At 42.9% G+C, this 18,457-nt stretch overlaps 1 protein-coding gene across 1 annotated transcript in view; it reads right to left on the bottom strand.

The window, feature by feature from the left end:
• Nucleotides 1-1,631: 1,631 nt before the first annotated feature.
• Nucleotides 1,632-18,457, bottom strand: part of LOC126541679 (UBX domain-containing protein 7) — a 31,318-nt gene continuing 14,492 nt past the window's right edge. The window contains exons 6-12 of the mRNA XM_050188550.2: nt 15,471-15,617; nt 14,551-14,641; nt 13,881-13,934; nt 13,080-13,165; nt 10,365-10,647; nt 9,521-9,600; nt 1,632-3,445 (exon numbers count right to left, since the gene is read on the bottom strand). Of these exons, the coding sequence (XP_050044507.1) occupies nt 3,281-3,445; nt 9,521-9,600; nt 10,365-10,647; nt 13,080-13,165; nt 13,881-13,934; nt 14,551-14,641; nt 15,471-15,617 (906 nt within the window). The 3' untranslated portion in view covers nt 1,632-3,280. The remainder of the gene's footprint in view (nt 3,446-9,520; nt 9,601-10,364; nt 10,648-13,079; nt 13,166-13,880; nt 13,935-14,550; nt 14,642-15,470; nt 15,618-18,457) is intronic.

Below are 18,457 nucleotides of genomic sequence, written 5' to 3' on the forward strand. Positions count from 1 at the left end.
AAGTGAATTAAACTGAAGAGGGTTGCTGCCAGGTTAAGATGTTTCGCCATCAGTATCTTGGTAGTATTTCTTGTTGAAAATCCCAGCAGTGATTTGGTTAGCAAGTAAAATTAGATTATGGGGTTTTACGTGCCACAACCATGGCCCGATTATGAGGCATGCCATTGTGGGGGACTCTGGACCACTTCAGGTTTTTTTAACGTGCATCTAAATGCAAGTACACGTGTGCTTTTACATTTCACCCCTATCGAGCAGTGATTTGTCTTTTGGCCACATTGTGAAATGCTTTGTGGGGGGGATCAAGTGAGCCTGGCAGGAGTGATTGCTGTACAATAGTGCAATACGAGATCTGCAAGGTCAAATGGCGACTCAACGATGCGTAAATACAGCATAAGCATTGCCCAAAATAAAGGTCAATGAAGAGGTACCTGCATGCAAAGTGTACTAGGCCACATGGCTCTGTCCTTGAGTGAAGATCCTCGAAGTTCATTGAGGATGCCATGTTGTTTCTGTATACGAAAGATGATGCCAGCTCAAAAACTATTTCATTCTGGTTAATACAAATGCATGCTATGATGAGCATCCCTCCACATGGGAATTTCAAGTTTTTTTCTCGATGTGGAGTCGGATGACCAGATTTAGACCACCCAAGACTGTACTGAAAAAAAGCCTTGACTGAGTTTCTCATGGAGCTGTTGAATAGCGAATAGTTTCTTGCAAAAATTACTAGAGAAACCTGGTGATAGTGCCTACAGGAGCTGCAAGCATGGCAGTTCAGTCAGCATGGAAATGATGGGTAATAGATGAATTTGTTTACACTTCGTTCTTATAGCTTCTAATGACCTTGTGGCTTTGCAAATTGGCAATTTTCTAAGGACTGTTGATATGCAATATTTTGCAACACTTACATGTGCACATATACTTATTTCCTTCATTCACTTGCAAATATTTCTTGAAAATTTAGGAAGATAAAGTGTAATAATGCAACAAGAACATCAGAAGCATGATTAGGTAAATATACATGTGTACATAATTTTTATGGTAGCTAAACAATTGCAGCACCAGAGTTCCCTCTAATAATCTTTCTAGAAAATTCAGTTATATCATCTTGCGCGAGAAGAGTGTTGCAACTTACGTGTTGAAGCATTTTTTTTGAAGCCTCACAGATACAATTGAGTGATAAGTATGCACCTAGAAGCATAATGTATTAAGTGCTCTTGCATCCTGTATTCAGAGGGCAACTCCAGAATCCTTCCTTTTTGCATCATATCAACGTAATAGCTGTTTAAGTATTTCTTGCAGCTCTCGCTTCAGTATGGCATTTCTTTTAATGCATTGCATAATTTAAGTCCATCAAACCTTTGCAACCCGAAACATTCAGCGCTATCCTAGATCATGTGGCAATGACATTACAGGCATTGGTAGAAACCCTCACGCACTTGCAAGCGCCTACCGTTTTGCGCAAGACGTCTTAAAATGGGTGAAAATGAGAGCAACATATTTTCGAAGCTCTCAGGGCATAAGTGCACCAACTTCTTGAGTGGATGTGAACATACAGGGGACATTTGTGATCCATCAGGTGTATGGTTACCTGTAGAAATAATTCCAATTGAGGGCACAGTGTGCATACCTAGAGGCATACTTTAAAATTTATTTGCATAGCAAAATAAAAAAAAAATATTAAGAAATGCAACACAGCTGTGCATTTAGTTTGTTACAAAAGATCAAGACAAGCAGCAAAAATACACTAAGAACTTTTCTGATACACACGAATACCAAAAAATTCTTGGAGTTGCCCTGTACACAAACTCTACTCAAGCTGGATTTACATGACGGACATGATCATGGATGAATTAGTAAGGTAATACACATCAGGTCACTTCTCGGCTAGCAGTCATGTGACAAAGAAGCCCACAAAGTCGACAAAGTAACCCTGCTTCTCGCTCCCGAAAGTACAGTTGACTGAAGATGCTGTGCCCTTTCACTCACGGCCATCTAGATAATCACACGAGTCAGGTGTACTTGTATGAGCGACTTAATTGAACTGAAGATGGTTGCTGCCAGACTAAAGTTTTACCATAAAATTTTGGTATATTAAGCCGAAAATCCCGTTGGTAATTTGGTTTTCAGCTGTATTGTGAAGTGCTTCACGTGGCCTGAATGAGCATCGCAGGAACAAGTGACATATGATCCAGTGATACGTATTGCACAAGTTTGAATCGCAACTTGATGTATCATGGGAATCCAGCTTGAGCTTGTGGCATGATAGTTGTAGCTCGATAGCATGATGGCTCGTCATGCATTTTCCCAGAAATGCACCAGCTCACTAAAAAGACTTGCAACTTTTCTCAGCCCTCGGAACAGCATGGGCACATTGTAGCAATGATACGAGTACAGACAGTGAACACATCACACATGCGTGCTAAAACAAAAGATAGGCACAACTTTAGTCATTCTCAAAAATGGATCACATAAAAATGCTTTTTGCTGAAAAGTGAAAAATAGCATATATAAACAATGTGATGTTTTGTCATCACAGAGACCTGTACACAATACACATGCAAAAAAATACAAACCTCCAGGATGTATAGTGTAATAAAGCAGCCTCTAAATCAAAACAGGTCGAAAATATAGTGTTGTACCTCGCAGATACAACCTCCTTGAAATGTGAAGCACGCCATGCAGCCATGAGAACTGTTTCAAATGACTGGCCAAAATGAGTGCATAGCAGGTACAGCTACACTGCAAGATGCAGCAGTGTGATGGAAAAGAAAGAAAGAAAAGGGAAGGGCTACTCTTCCGATAAAGGGCTCAACAAATAAAAACCATGCAAACAAAACATGTCTAGCCAGATGTCCTTTTTCTTCACACCGATTTCTGCAAATCTCAGTCAAATATCTTGCAAAGTAAAATCAGTCGACAGGTTTCCTTCACCCATATGGGGAAAAAAGAGGGGCAATGACACGATTTCCTGCTTCACTGCAAGGGGCAAAAATTCTTCCTTTCTGGGTGCCGGGTCTCAGCTGCAGCCTGCTTGCAACTCCTGCACCAACAAACGACGCGAGTCTTGGCCATCGATCCGCAAATGAGTGTTCTGCATTAGCGACGTGGCAGCTTTGTCAAAACACAGCCACTCATGCCCTGCATGTCGCTCTTCTGGCAGACGTGCGGCAAAAGGTGGTGGAAATAACTGCTGTAAAAGAAAGTCTCCGAGCACACCCACTAGGACAACAGTGAGCAGCGACCATGTGAGTGGAGGCAGGTTGAGGAGCAGCAAGGGTCATGAGTTGCGTAACTGTATGAACAGTGTTTCCTTGGGGAAGAGGCCCACATCACGCAGCGTCGACGAGTGGTCCAGCTCACTCAGGTTGCGCCGCGGAAAGTTAGTCACTAGCTCGTGGGTCTCCTCGCCGAATCCATTCGAAGATGCATACAAGATGAGTGCCTGTGAAGTCGGAAGCATGTGCAAAAGCCCGGTAAGTAATGGTGCTAAGTAAATGCGAGAATCGGTATATATCCTCCCTGGATAACCAGAGATATACTTCATCTCAAACAAAGACTTAAACGCAAACGTAAGGCTTACTCACCCAACCCAAACCCCGAAAATAAACTATGTATTCGCCGCATGAGTCAGGATTTAAAGAGACTTCTTAAGGAATCAAAAGACAGATTCTATAATGTGACGCTCACAAAATTTCTTCGCGAGTCACCTGGCAAATTCTGGCGCTATATAAATCCGCCTAAAGTTCTGCATCCTGCTCAGACCGAGGATAATGCCCTTAAGCGTGCCGAAGATTTTAATCTATATTTTTCATCTGTTTACATACGTGATAATGGTATACTGCCTCCTTTTAATGTTGACACTGAAAGACCTCCTATTACTGATTTACAGATTGATGAGCAAGGTGTTCTAAATCTGCTATTACATATTGACATTAAGAAAAGCCAAGGTCCAGATCGTATCCCTAATGAGTTTTTATATAGGTACGCTGAATGGATATCTAAATACTTGTCCAAAATTTTTCAGTCTTCTTTTAGTAGCGGATGCTTTCCAACGGATTGGAAGCGAGCAAAAGTTATACCGGTTCATAAAAGCGGAAATAATTCTGTTAGTAATTATCGCCCGATCTCGCTCACTAGTACAGTTTCGAAGTTACTTGAACACATCATATCCAAACACCTGCTCGGCTATCTCGACCAGCATGATATCCTGTATTATCGTCAGCATGGCTTCCGAAAGGGGCTGTCCACGATTACCCAACTGATAGAAATAGTTCATGACCTTGCAGAAACAATAAATTCACGTGGTCAAACAGACATTATCTACCTTGACTTCGCAAAAGCATTCGACAAAGTTTCGCACCAAAAATTGTTATATAAGATTAATGCGGTCTTTAAAAATCAAACACTCACACAATGGTTTTCTGCGTATATATCCTCCCGTGAACAGTGTGTAACTGTTAGAGGTTGTCAGTCGAACATACTTCCCGTTGCTTCTGGTGTACCGCAAGGTAGCGTCTTAGGCCCACTCCTATTTTTGATCTTTATTAATGATTTACAAAGTAACATTGATGTTCCATTAAGACTTTTTGCAGACGACTGTGTGATGTACAGTACCGTAAATACAGTTGATCATCAGATTAAATTAAGTTTAAACCTGCAAAGAATAGTGAAATGGTGTAACGACTGGCAGATGGAGTTAAACTTTAAAAAGTCTGTGTTCATGTCAGTAACTAGAAAGAAAAATGTTCTTGATTACAATTATCAAATCAACGGTTATATGCTTGAAAGAGTCGATCAGTATAAATACCTAGGCATAACATTTACATCAGATCTACGATGGAATACCCACATTGAAATTGTCATTTCCAAAGCTTTTAAAACACTATGGTACCTGCGACGCACTATGCACAGTGCTACTCCGGATGTAAAGTGCCTCGCTTACAAAACCCTAGTCAGACCGATAATCGAATATGCTAAAGTAATATGGGATCCTCGCACAGCAACTAATCGTCACAAGCTTGATAGGATTCAGCGACTCGCTGTAAGGTTTATCTTAAATAAATACCGCCGGAACCATTCTTCAACAGAACTCTGCCAACAAGCCCAACTACCTATGCTAGAAACCAGAACCAGATATGAAAGACTAAAAACTCTTTACCTCATTATCAATAATCATCTTAAAATAAATAAATCAGATTACTTTGAGATCAAAACTAATGAAACATCAAGGCATCGTCATAGTAAGTTTATCCCATTACCGACTATAAAAAATAATTGTTTCAAGTTTAGTTATTTTCCCCGAACTTGTAGAGACTGGAACTCTCTTCCAGATTCTGCTGTTTGGTCGACATCATTTGCTGAATTCCTACGCCACTTAGATAATTTCATCTATGGCACTAGCATAGGGCGATGAGATCAGATTGCTGCTGTATAAGATTGCTGTTCTGATTTCTGAGTGATGCGTTTTTGTTTATGTGTGCATTTCACGAGATGATCTTTTTTTCCTTTAACTAATGTATAACTATGGTTTTCAATATGTTCTGTACTACTTATTTTGCTGTTCAGTTCCGTTTTTTCCACTCCTGTTATAGCCCCTCAATGAGGCTGACAGTATTAATAAATGAAATGAAATGAATGAATAATGCAGTTGGTAATACACCGTGCATCAACACACTTTGACAAGTGGGACTTGTTATCGTCAGGACGAAGACAAGGCATTTTGTTGTAAACTCCAACCTCGATTTAAAGGACTGGTTTCATTTCACGATTTTAGTTCCACTGAAAACCATGTACCTTTTTTTTATGATTTAACAAGTAATTTCGAAACATTGTTACAATTTTACAAAGTTTTTGGCCATTTTAAAGGGCCCCTGAAACGGTTCGGCCAAATTTTGTAGACAGGTAGGGTACAGCTTAAGTAGAACATTCGCACCACAATTTAAGTGAAGCGTTACATATTAATGGAGCTACAAGCAATTACAAGTTACCCTCCTCCCTAGCCATGCTTTTCCTCCTCAACTCGTTCGCCGAGCGGTCGGGTCTAAGCTCCACCTTCACTGGTTCTGCGTCACGATGCGACGTCACATCGTCCACTTCCGGTAGTTTTGGAGCCCGCCCGCGCGAAACGTCTCCGCTAGCGGCTTGGCTGTCAACCCTAAGCGAGAGCTATCGAAGCAGTGTGCGTTGCGAGCATTCTGTCGTAGTGCCGAACGTGTCTGGTATTCCGGTAATCACACACTAGCAGAACGTTTCGACGGAATGGTGAAGGCATAAACTCAAGCTGATGAAGGAACTTTAGCGTAGACGTACGTGAGCTGCTTGATCGATCTCCATGGTCCAGCCACCCGTTGGCGCAGAGTTTAACCAGCCAAAGAAAGAGCTAATATTGCTCTAACCAAGTGTAAAACATTTTAAACATTTACAAAAACAACGTGTTAACGATTACACTCCTGCGAAAAATTTACACCAGCAGCAAAGAAGAATACATTTTGTTACTGCTACTGTCCGTGGTTGAGCTCTATGCCACCAGGTGGCTGCACCGTGCAGACCATTCAAATTTGTGCTTCTGTTCATCCCCTGAAACGACACGCAAGGGGACACGGCCAAGCCCTGTCCCCTTGCGCTTGCGTTTACCCTAATACTGGACTCGCGAAACTCGATTGTGTTATTAATATTCCGATGTAAAGTGACGTCCGAAATCGCGCAAATCCTGGCGCCCATCGGATAGCTGCAGTATGCGCTGCAGCAAGTCCACTCATCTACAGGCTTGCAGAGGGACACGACGTCGCCGCTTGACATATTGCCAGTCGCTACGTTTGCAGTCCACAACGCAACAAAGTCGAATCATAGCGCTCGCGAAAAGACTGACTGACACTGACGGCGGAGCTCTCGTCAAAGGCGGAGCACGTTGTAACACAAGCAGACACTTGCTGAGTGCCGGAAGTGCTTAAGTGTACTGAAAAATTTTTCTTGTGCATTCTCTTTATGTTACTTTCTTTTTATACAAACAAATTAACTAACATTCCAACTACTACAAACATCATTTGTTTACCATAAAGTTGGAAAAATTATCAATCACGCGCCCTGGTGAGCCAATTGGATAGCTCGTCCCACTGACGTCATATGGGTGATTTCCGTCATATGGGTAGGGGCGGCTTAAAATTCCGCCTAGCAGTGTGCTGCGATCGGCAGCAATGTGCATTTTTAAAACCTTATAATAACATGCTTTACACGGAGCGCTTAGATGGGTGAATTAATGATCAAAAGTACGTACTCTAACGACTCAGTACGTTTGTAGAAAATCGTCAAAATTGTTTCAGGGTCCTTTTAAGCATGTACTTGGAGCTTGTGTGGCTGGTAAATATAGCAATAAAAACTATAAAAATATCGGCAGAGGCGGAAGTTACTTGAGCCCGCTTTTCGCATGACGTTGGAGCAACAAAAATGCTGTTGAAGCATGTGCGCCAGAGCGTGGCACACAGGAAACACTGCTGCACTATCTGGCATGTTGCCAAAGAACTTGCAGAGGCTGTGGGGCATGCAGCAGCTCCGAGTACGTGAGAGATGATGATTCCTTCAGTGCAAGGCGGGTTGGGGAATGGGGGAGTGCGTGGTAACGTGATCAAACTTGCACTTGAGGAGGAGGAGGGGGAGCAGGAGACACGCCTCTGCATTGGGAATTGCTGAAATTATTAAGGCAAAAGCCTTAAGTGGCTCATACGACTGATAGCCTTGAAAAAAAAAAACATGACCGGTCCAATGGTACAACAACTGTCGTCATCAGCAATGGCTCGTACCCCCCTAAGCAAGCTAAAAATGCAATGGCTCACCCCTCTCATAATACAGAAGCTGTACAGGAAGGTGGCGTTTCAGTGAATCGGTGAAATAGTGTGCCCAATGCAAAACCTAAACGCAGTTTTCATCTTGCACATGTGCAGTGGCTTCGATGCTTGGGCCCCTACCGTTTGGGGCCCCAAACGGTAGGGGACCATATCATAAAACTCTCTAATGTAATTGGCGCGAGTCTGACCCCGTTATATGAGCGCGTGAAGCTGCAGTTAAGCATCGAAAACGAGCCGAAGAAGCCAAACTGCGATATCAACAATGCGACGATCCAAGATGGTGCATTACCAAGTGTGCAGCAGGCTTTTGCCTTCATGTGTTACAGTAGTGTAACATGCTGCCGTATTTTTTTACTGCTGAAACTTTAAAACCTATAATTCACAAAATTCACAATTTAACGAAGTTTTTCGCTGCAAGTATGACCTCGTTATATCGCGGTTCGACTACTAGCTCCAGACTGAGGCTTTGACTTTTCAACCATTTGCTCATCACTTCAACATTTTCCTATGTAGCGGTCTTGTTTGGAGTGCTACATAGTGCGAGTTCAGGACAGCATGGTGATTTTGCATACTGTCTCTGTTATGCAAGACCTCAGCAGAGAGAAAAGAATAATTAGTCCGCAATCAAATCTCTAGTACAGTAACGTCTCGCATATTCATATTTTACAAGACACACGAAATGTCTGAGTTATCTAAATGTTCAATTATCAAATGGACCGAGAAAACAATCTAGTGTTTACTGACTCTTCCCTGACACTCTACCCCTGCCTGTCTTGTTAGGTCCAAGAGTCATCCCTTTTCCTAAATAATTTCTTTTTATTTATTTATGTTTATTGCATTGGCATGCCTTTAGGCAAGAAAGTTGTTACCCTCATTCATGCTTTGTGCGAAATCAGCATGAAACCATAGTTTTCGCAATGTTGTGCCAATGACAAGTGGTCACAACCTGTTGGGAGTATTTAGACAAAACTTCTACAGAATGGCTACCTCAATGTACTTCATGGTGCTATTAAAGCGGCAGCAAAGGACGTGCGTCTTCACCCAAACAGGCATGCTTTTCACTACCGTGTGCATCTCCTGATTATATTGTTGTCAGTGGGCCAGAGTGGGCATCTTACATTGCAATGTAGTCAGCAAAAGTACTGCAAGACTCAAAAGATGGTCAACAGAAAAAAGAACGCACGAAATTGTTATACCACTAATCTGCAGTACTAACTAGTCCAATGCTCAATTTTGGTAAAGGAGTTTTACGCTGGTACACATCCTCAAGTCAAGGCGCCTGTTATTTTATTTGCAGAGAGCTTCTGCGATGTTCCCCATGCCAAACACTTTAAAACAAAACAACACTAGGCCGTAACTAATGCTGCGACTTTGATAGAAAAACCCACAATTGTTTAGATTGCACAGAGACACAGATAACATGACATCATGCAATTTGCAAAATGCGAAAATGCATTCCCGCCATTCTGTTGTGTTTTTAATTTGGATGCTAGGGCCACTTTTGTAGGACAGACTACTGGTGCTCTGTGCTACCCATGCTCTGAGGTTTGCACAAACTAATCAGCATGTGACCAACTACCTGTCAATTAACTGCAGCTCTCAAGTATTAGCACTGTGTGAATACCCAATAGACCAGCATTTATGAGAACTCAAGTTTGTCGCATGCTCACACATACCTTGAGCTTTGACGTGCATGGGAAGCTCATCACTTTTCTCGACCCATCCGGGAATCGAATCATAAGCTCCGATTTTTCATCTGAGAATGTAAATGCAAAATGGTGAGCAATGTATAGCATGCGCACAAATGCATGCACAAGTTCTACCGAAACAAAAGAGAACAGAATCACTTCAAGCTATGGCGACTAACAGAACATTTGTTACTGCAAAATTCTTGCCTGCAATTAGCCAATTTTTACACCGAGGCCATTACAAGAGGAAAGTATGGCAAACTTTGTAAATTAAAGAAAGGCTAAAAATAAACACTAAATCAGTTTACACTGATAAAGAATTCCTTCAGAAGTATGTTTTCATTAACATAATAGAGACTGACTACTGAATGAGAAAATGTAAGCCAAACTTCCACTTTAAATTTCATGCCACTACCCCAGCGCAGGTTTGTCAGTATGATGTCATTTCCTGCATTTGGGCCATTGTGGTACACAAAGAGCTCCCAAAACTTGCCATGTTCACTGTTTGGCTTCTTTAGCATATGATTTAGTTCATTTTTACCGAAAAAAAAAAAAAAAAAAGAAGACAGCATCTGCCCAGGCTGAGTTAAACTAGGCACATGCCATCAAAATCAGTGATATCAAATCCGTGAAAGCAACTTCCAACGTGGTGCCGCCACCCATCTTCTATTTTTGCGTCATTCTGGCCTAACAAGCCTCCTCCCACAGCAAGCGGCTTTTATGGTATCGCAGATGGGTAACTTCCTAAAAGTACCTCTATATTTATTTTTCTCTTTATTATTCCTTTTATGTAAGGTGGCTGTCCTAGTTTTGCTCAAAAGACAAGACTCACCCGACTCACTTCCCAGGAACCTCTTCCACTCAACCACATCGGATTTTGCGATACTAGCCTCGCCCTTGGCCATGTCGTCTCTGGTAGGTGGCGGAGAATCCACCTGCATTCTGCTGTGGTTGCTTGTGTGTGCTGGCCCCGCTTCTGTGTCCGAATCAAAGGTCTCCAAGTCACTTTGGTCATCGTCCGAAGCAGACTCGTGCGTCCGTGCACTATTCTCCCGCAGGGATGCTTCTATGGCTGCCCGCATCTGTGACTCTTCATCTTCCTCGACAATGCTCTCCTGCAATGACCATGCAAGATTTGCAAAAAGACAACTGAAACACCTCAGCTGTTATTCTAAGATTGGTAAACATTTGTAGCTTACATTTCGTTTCTTTGTAGTGTGTAGATCACGAAAGAATGGAAATTTGCTCCTCAGCCCTACCTTAGATTGTGATGAAACTGACATTGATAAAGCGATAAATCTGACTGAGCGCTTCGTCAATTCAGTGGGTCTAATGAATTGAAGCGATGCACGGGCTATTATGGACACTGCCACAGTGGAGGGCCCTGGATAAGTTCTGACCACTGAGGGTTTTTTCAAAGTGCACTCAAAGCTTGCCAAGCATTTTTTAATGGTGCCTCTCATCAGAATGTGGCTTCCATAGTTGGTAGTCAAATCCATGATCTTGTGCTTGGCTGCAGAATGCCATGGCCACTGAGCCACTACGGAAGGTTGCAAGAAGGTTCAATTTCATAACTTCATAAATTGGCACGACTTGGATTTGCAGTGAGTTCTCTATGTGCAATGCTCAATTTCAGCTGTAATGCATGCTTCTTTCTAGTAAAAAACTGCACTCCAGCAGGAGCTATCAATGAGCAACAGCGCAATGTATTGGCCACTGTTGCTGCAACCACAGCGCCAGTTATAGCAGCGCAAAGTTTCCTGATTTTATGGCAAGTGGAGGGTTAAGAAGCAGAAAGGTTGTAAACTGAGCCTGTCAGCCTGTGTACAGAGACAATATTTACAAAAAGTATTTCAGGATAGCAGGAAAAGAATGAGACAAGTACAGACAACACTAGTGGATGGATGCTGTCTGGCCTTGTAACATTCATGCTCTTTGCAAGCATCCACATAAAAAGTTGAAAGTACTATACTCTGAATTCTGCACTGAGATCATCTGCAAACGAACTTGCACATGCGCTTTAGAACTGGGTAAATACCCTGATCAGACATTGTGAGCTGCGGTTATTTCTTGAAAAGCTTCCTAGGGCTGGCCAGAAATGGTATTTTTGAAGAGAGATGACGTGTGTTTTATGCATTCATTGAGCCCTGAGCTCAGCCGAGACAGGTGCTGCCACTAAAGGGGTCGTGAGTGGGGCCACTATAGAGGCCAGGCGTGTACGTGTTGACTGGTCACAATCAGATTATTTGGCAAAGGCCAATTTTAGGATCGAAATAACGAAAGTCAGGGCGCACAGAAATGCATGGGCGCTGGCCAGGACCTTCAGCTGGGATCAAATTAACCAGAAGATATTTACCCAGAGTCAAATTAACGGAAGTACACTGTACATATAACGAAGGTATTTTTGCAATATTTACCTTGCACAGTTGCATTATTCAGCAAACAGGTTCTGAAAAGCACTACAGCTCCTATGCCTGGGAAATTGGCAGTGAGTGGTAGAGGGAGACTAGGGTGCGCATGCATGCCTCTGTGTTGGGGAGAAAAGCAACAATGCAGGTACGAAGAAGCCTTGCATGCCAGCAAGTCTAGTCATGCCAGCCCGAGTCGCCGGTCATTTTGGTAACTTTCACGAATTAATCAAGTCAAAATTTTAACAAAATGAGAACTGTGAAATTCCGGCTTGCACGCACGTAAAAAAAAAAAAGAAAATCTTTAAAAGTGCTGCAGCTGATGTCTTTACAAAGAAATCTCCGAAAATTCCACACAAGCTATCTAACCAACAATTCCCAAAAAACTATATGTTAACATTCTTAGGGGTGTTACATAACACATAAGAAAGTTGAACCCCCTTGTTGAAATTCTAACAAATTGTGGAAGTAACTTAAAAGCAATTGATCCTTTCCTGGATGTTTGTTTACACATCTGAGGCCACAATTGGTAGCCAACTACGTAACAATTTCTAGCAATCAGTTATCTAATAGCTTCGTGACCCTTGATATGTCATTACTACTCTATCTTGTTCAAAGAAACCAGGCAAAAAATGCAGAAATTATTCCTGCCCACAAGCCCCTCAATGTGTTGTTGCATACAGTAGAAATGTGAGCAGAAGGAAGCAGTGTTCATGGCTCAACGTCTCAACTCAAAAGACAAGGAATGATGTAGCAGTACACAAGATGACTAGTGTGCCAATTTTTACGGGGACAGACCTCAGACCAGTTAACAACACGCGAGCGTGTGGCCAGAGAAACCATTTGCACCTTCTACTGGCACACCGGCGTTATCAGTGAGATCATGCGCTACTGCTCAAGGTGTGTTTAAGTGCACAGTGTGTAATCTCACTGATAATGCCAGTGTGCCAGTAGAAGGCACGGTTGGCATCTCCAGCCCCACACGTTAACAGACCTGAGGTCTGTACATGTGCTTCACACAAGAGTGCATTAGAGAAAATGTTTCACTGGAAGGAATCTAATGAGATGTTGTTAAAGGTGCCTTTTCACTAGCATCTGATCTAAAACACTTGCGAGTTTCAGGAATGCTGTGTGCATACCTTTTTGGCAGTAGGTTTCACTTTTTTTGTTGGGGGATTGACAGCAGAGCCATCGGGTGTCGGGTGCTCTGCCAGGAATTCAGTGACTGCAAGGAGCAAGAGGTGCCACATTCTCATTTCGGGAACCAGCGTCAACCCACCACAGATTAGCAATACATAGGATAGATGGATGTTAGACCCTCCTGTATTCAAGAAGAACGAACATTGTACGAGTGGATTCCAGTTGTAGGCTACACTGTGTCTATTGTTCTCAATTATTCACTTCCAAGGACACTTCAGTGGCACATAAACCAAGAAATGCTTCGCTGCAGTGAGAGGCAAGTCTGCTGCCCACTCTGTCAATTCTGTCCCTGCAATAGACAGGTATACTCTAAAACTGACGTTGGCATGAATCACTGAAAGCGACATTTTCCAAAATGATCGACCAACAATGCAGTCCCAACAACTGCCACCCAGAAAAGTACAAGCAAATAAATGATTGGCAGCCTATTTCATAAAAAAAAAAATTCTTTTAATTTTGCTAACCTGAAGGCAAAGAACTGCTGTATATTAATGTTTAGTTCACCATACAGAGTAATACCTTGTGCTCTTCTGCACCCTTTCAGGCAGCAGAAGAAAAAGCATTAATTGAACAAAGACAGCAATTTGTCTGTACAGAAGAACAAGAGAGCAGAAAGTGTCAGCAAGTACCATAAACAAAATCTATTTTAAATATAGTAGGAAAGCAAAAGAAACAGGTTGGCAGCAATAAGGTTGCATCACAAGTGAAAAGCGTAAGCCAATTCTTATCAGTCACAGTACCTGCGTCACAAAACTTGACAGCATCCACCTGATTCCAAGACAACACCTTTTCACCTAATCAAAAAAGTGAGAGAAGGTTCAGATACAGCAATGCTCCAGTCTGAAAACTGTTGTATACAGCATAACAAAGTGTGAAACATCTCACAGCAGCACATAGTGTCCCAAATTAATTTTTGCTTTATCTTAGAATCGCCTCAACAGAATGACAACACAACTGATCACTCACGAATGCAAATGTTGAGAAAATGGAATGGAAAATCTAAGAAACACAGACAGCCAATCTGATTGATTGAGTTTAACATCACAGTGCAACAGTTGGACTGTGAGGAAGGCTGTATTCTGGGGCTGTAGATTAATTTTGAGAGCCTGCAGTTCTGCACCCAAAAGTCAGCACACGGTCACTATTGCATTATGTCCCGATTGGTATGCAGCATCGGTGTACAGCAGTTCAACCTTTGACGTTGTGCTCAGCAGAATATTATAATATGCACTACTGCAGCGGACACACGACAAATCTGTGACCTTGTTCAGATGTACACATTTATAAGAACATTTAAGTTAGTGACAATCGATTCTAATGCCCATAATGCCCAATGGAAATGGTATACTGGCTCTCGCTTATAGCTCATTGCATCAGCAGTCAGAGACAAGGGTGGAATAGGCTGCTCACCGGTCCTGGGGTCCAGGATAGCCACATAAGGGTAATCGACAACTTTGTAGAAGAGAACATAACGCTGTCCTTCCTCACTGTCTTGATAGACCTGAAACAGACACACACAGAGGTATGAACATTGTTACCGATACATTTTGGTACAAAACATTTGTGCCATACAGTCAAAGAAGATGCCAAGTGAAGCCGTTTCAGATGCTCCAAAGCACCAAAAGCCACTTGTTTTCTAGCGCCGAACATGAACGAGTGCGCCTGTGTGCTTGGGCACCTGCTTGTGCAAAATGTTTGCGAGTGCAGAACCCTTTCCCCTTCTCTCTGATGGGCACTGTGTGTAAGGGAGCAAGAGATGTTCAACAAAGGAAAGTGCCAGTGTGGCTGCAAAAGAAAACCAGCATGCCTGGACATGACGACCGAACGACAACAGTGTGTGCTTCAGTTGATGAGTGGCTAGCTCTCTTGGGTGAGTGTTTTCCCGAAAGGGTGCAAAACTGACGGGCTAGCTTTCACTTTTCGTTCTTGAACAGTTTTTAGAGTTCACCGCTATTTATGTAACAATGTAAATAAACAACTTGTCCATTTGTTCTATACTGGTTTGTCACTGCCTGTGCCCCAATTGATCTACCAGTCAAACTCCACGGTGCTGGGCTAACTCTGCTCCTGGAACTCAATTCGAAGAAGAAATCGAGTAGGACGCTATTAGATTTTTATTAGAAAGTTTCAAATATTCGCACACCCCTATGGCACAAAAAGCGGTGGCATAGTGTGGAGCTACGAAAAATCTTGTAGAAAGTTAGTCAGGCTACTGTTACAGTACAGCTTCTGTAAACGGAGCCCAAAGATAGGGTTGAATACAGTTAAACCTGCCCCAAATGAAAGCAAGAAAATACAAGAGCAGAACAGAGGAATGAAAATCACAGTACCTGCCAAAAGACGAAGTGTTCAGAGATGATGCTTTTGATGGTGGAGTTGCTCCATACATCTCTATTCAGCACCTGACAGGCAAACTCCTGAACATTCTGCACGTTCACCATCAACCATCGATTCTTTGTCCTGCCAATTTCCCGAGCCTAGGAAGAAAAGAATGGCGGCTGTAAGGTCAGTAGCAGAGAAGCCTTTTGTGGGAGTTACTTGTTAGTCATTTCATTTCCCATAATAACTATTATACAATCACCCTGCTCCTCTGTACACAATTTCAGCACACAGGGGCTAGGAGAGGTGCTGAATGTGAGGGCTTTGGATTAATTTCAACTATATATGCATGGAGTTCTTTAATAAGCATTCAATGCACAGTACACAAATACAGTGACACTACTGGCACATGCCATTTCGAAGCAGCTTTCAGAGATTATGCATGTTGGTGCAGTAAAATGGACCTTTGAAGCAGGTTTATGAAAGCAATTGCAAACTATATTGTATGAAGTGTTTAAAGTGGGCAAGCATTGTGAGAGCAGTAAGCGGTGGCTGGTTCATGAACTCAATCCAAACACTAAAAATGACACACACACACACCCTCTCATTGCAGTCTTTACTATGGAGTGTGACAATGCCGTGGTGCCTAAGATGTGCTTAAAAAACACTTCAGTGGCTTGAAAAGCACAGAAGCACTTCGACGTGCTATGGGCAGACTTTGGAGGTGTTTTGAGATGCCTGTGACATATACGTCACGGGTCCCGCCTACCTTATTTTGTTTTCTCCTATCTTTTTTTTTTTTTTTTGCAGCGCTGTGCATTTCCATGGATGGCGTCGCATGCAAGCTGCTGAGATTGTTTCATTTCGTGCAGTGCACAATTTTGCGTGCTGTGCACAAGGACACATGGCTAGCGGTATAACTCAGTGCTACACAAATACTGTGGCAGGCACAAGCGGGTCACAGAGCATGATCATGAGCTGCAACACGGTAGAAAATGGCACAGTTTGGGTGCCTGTGCACGTGACTGCACGACCATGGGAACAAGCAGACAAAGCAGAAGTACAGTGCTCATGCAATGAAATGGGACACTGAGCATTTAGTAGAACCCTACATATGTGCAAAGTACGCGAGAGCACCATGTCATGTCGCTAGGAATTTGGTCACCAAAGGTGACGAGGGCTCCGATCAAAGTGTACGCGCCAGAATTACATCGATGTGACACGAACTGCAGCTGGTTGAAATGAAAGTATGCACATTACTTAGCCCTAAATTGACGTATTTCATTCCGTGAGCACTGTACATCTCTCTTGCTTCAGTGCGAAGTAAAACAAAAAACATGCAGACATTATGTTTGTGTGTTTTATTATTTATCTAAACTTCAATATGCCAATTAAAGCAACATATCACACAAATAATGCATGTTGCTTCGAAGTCGCGTGTCTCGATGATTGATGTCACACTGCAAACATGAGTACGTAGGCGCAGAGACACGTGTATGTCGCCATCCGGCTTGGAGCGCGGTCGCAGTGAGGGAAAGGGAAACGGCTTTCGGATTGAAATTTCAGACCTTTCTGCAGCACGCAGTGATATTATACTTTGCAAACACAATCGTTAGCACACATTGTATGCTCTGCGCTTGTCAGCTCAAAATGGCCAGACATGGTGAGGGGCCCTATAAGTGTTGGCGTGAAAGGCGTTCATTGAAAAGCGGCACCTACCCAGTGCATTTGTGGCACAGCCTGCTAATGTGCTGCGTTGCTGCCCTTGAGGAACCTTTGTGATGTGGCTTAAATTCCGCTCAGCATTGGAGAAATTTAAGGGATATTTTTTGTCATTGTAGAGTGGCACATTCGCAGTGGAACATACCTAGTCACCAAAGTTGTCGTTGGAGACTTTCAGAGCGGCACAGTCCTACTGGCACATACCCAGTGACCCAAGTTAGCATCAAAGAGGTTCATTGAAGACCAGCAAAGACCGAGTGGCATGCACACAGTACTCCAAGTTGACGTAAAATAGTTTATTCGAAACCATGTCAGCGTGAAAGAGATTTGTTGAAGAGCGGCACGTATGTTCAGATTGCCTCCAAAATGTGCACTCAGTCACCCAAGTTGGTCCAATGGTTGTTTTCAAACCATGATAACCTCAGCACAGCAGCTCGATGCGCTACCCATTCGATTACTGACTATCCAGTGATCTAGGTAGGCAGGAAAAGGGGTTAGATACAAACAAACGAACATAGGTAGATAGCCCCTGAAAAGTGCATGAAGTACTCAAACAATGCTAATGCATTAAAATTGTTCAAGGCTGCCATGTCTGCGACAATGTGCGAATAATGTTAGAAAAATCGAACAAGACACTACACAGTGTCCAAAACTTTAATCCCCATATTACGTTGGTCATACGGGAGAGGAGTGCGGGGTCTGGCTTGGTGGTCACATGGTGACTCACTGTTGCCTGAAAAGTGGTGCTGTCCCATTGCCTAAGCAACCTGCACGTAGTGGGGTGGAAGGGATTGAAAAATAGACAACAGCCCCAGAATAAAACATCAGTACAATCCAGGCTTAATTGGGGAGGCTTGACTTGGTCCACTGCAAAGTTAGTGCAGCTGCTGGTCCACACCATGCCACTTTTGATGGGGCAGAGAAACTGCGCTTGAAGAGCAAGTTCGTTTTCTAAAGCCCGAGCAAGCCTTTTGGTGCCCCCCCAGGGTGGGCATAGATTTCTCATATTTAAAAAAAATGTAGCAGGATGTAGCAGAGTTCACCTCTTGGTGCAGTTTGGCGCAATTGGTGCAGCGGTAGCATCACTGCAAGTACTTTTGTGTACTGCCCTCGTTTGAATGTGGTGCCACTGTGGCTGAGAATGGAACCAACAATCTCGGGCCCAACAGCGAAATACCACTGACACTAAGCCATTATGACAGATTGATTGAAAAGAAATTAAAGAAGTGGGCTGTAGGGTATAGGGTTGGTACAGTCCTAGTAGCAAGTTGAACAA

Source organism: Dermacentor andersoni, chromosome 2, assembly GCF_023375885.2.
Source record: "Dermacentor andersoni chromosome 2, qqDerAnde1_hic_scaffold, whole genome shotgun sequence".
In the NCBI taxonomy this organism is placed as follows: Eukaryota; Metazoa; Arthropoda; class Arachnida; order Ixodida; family Ixodidae; genus Dermacentor; species Dermacentor andersoni.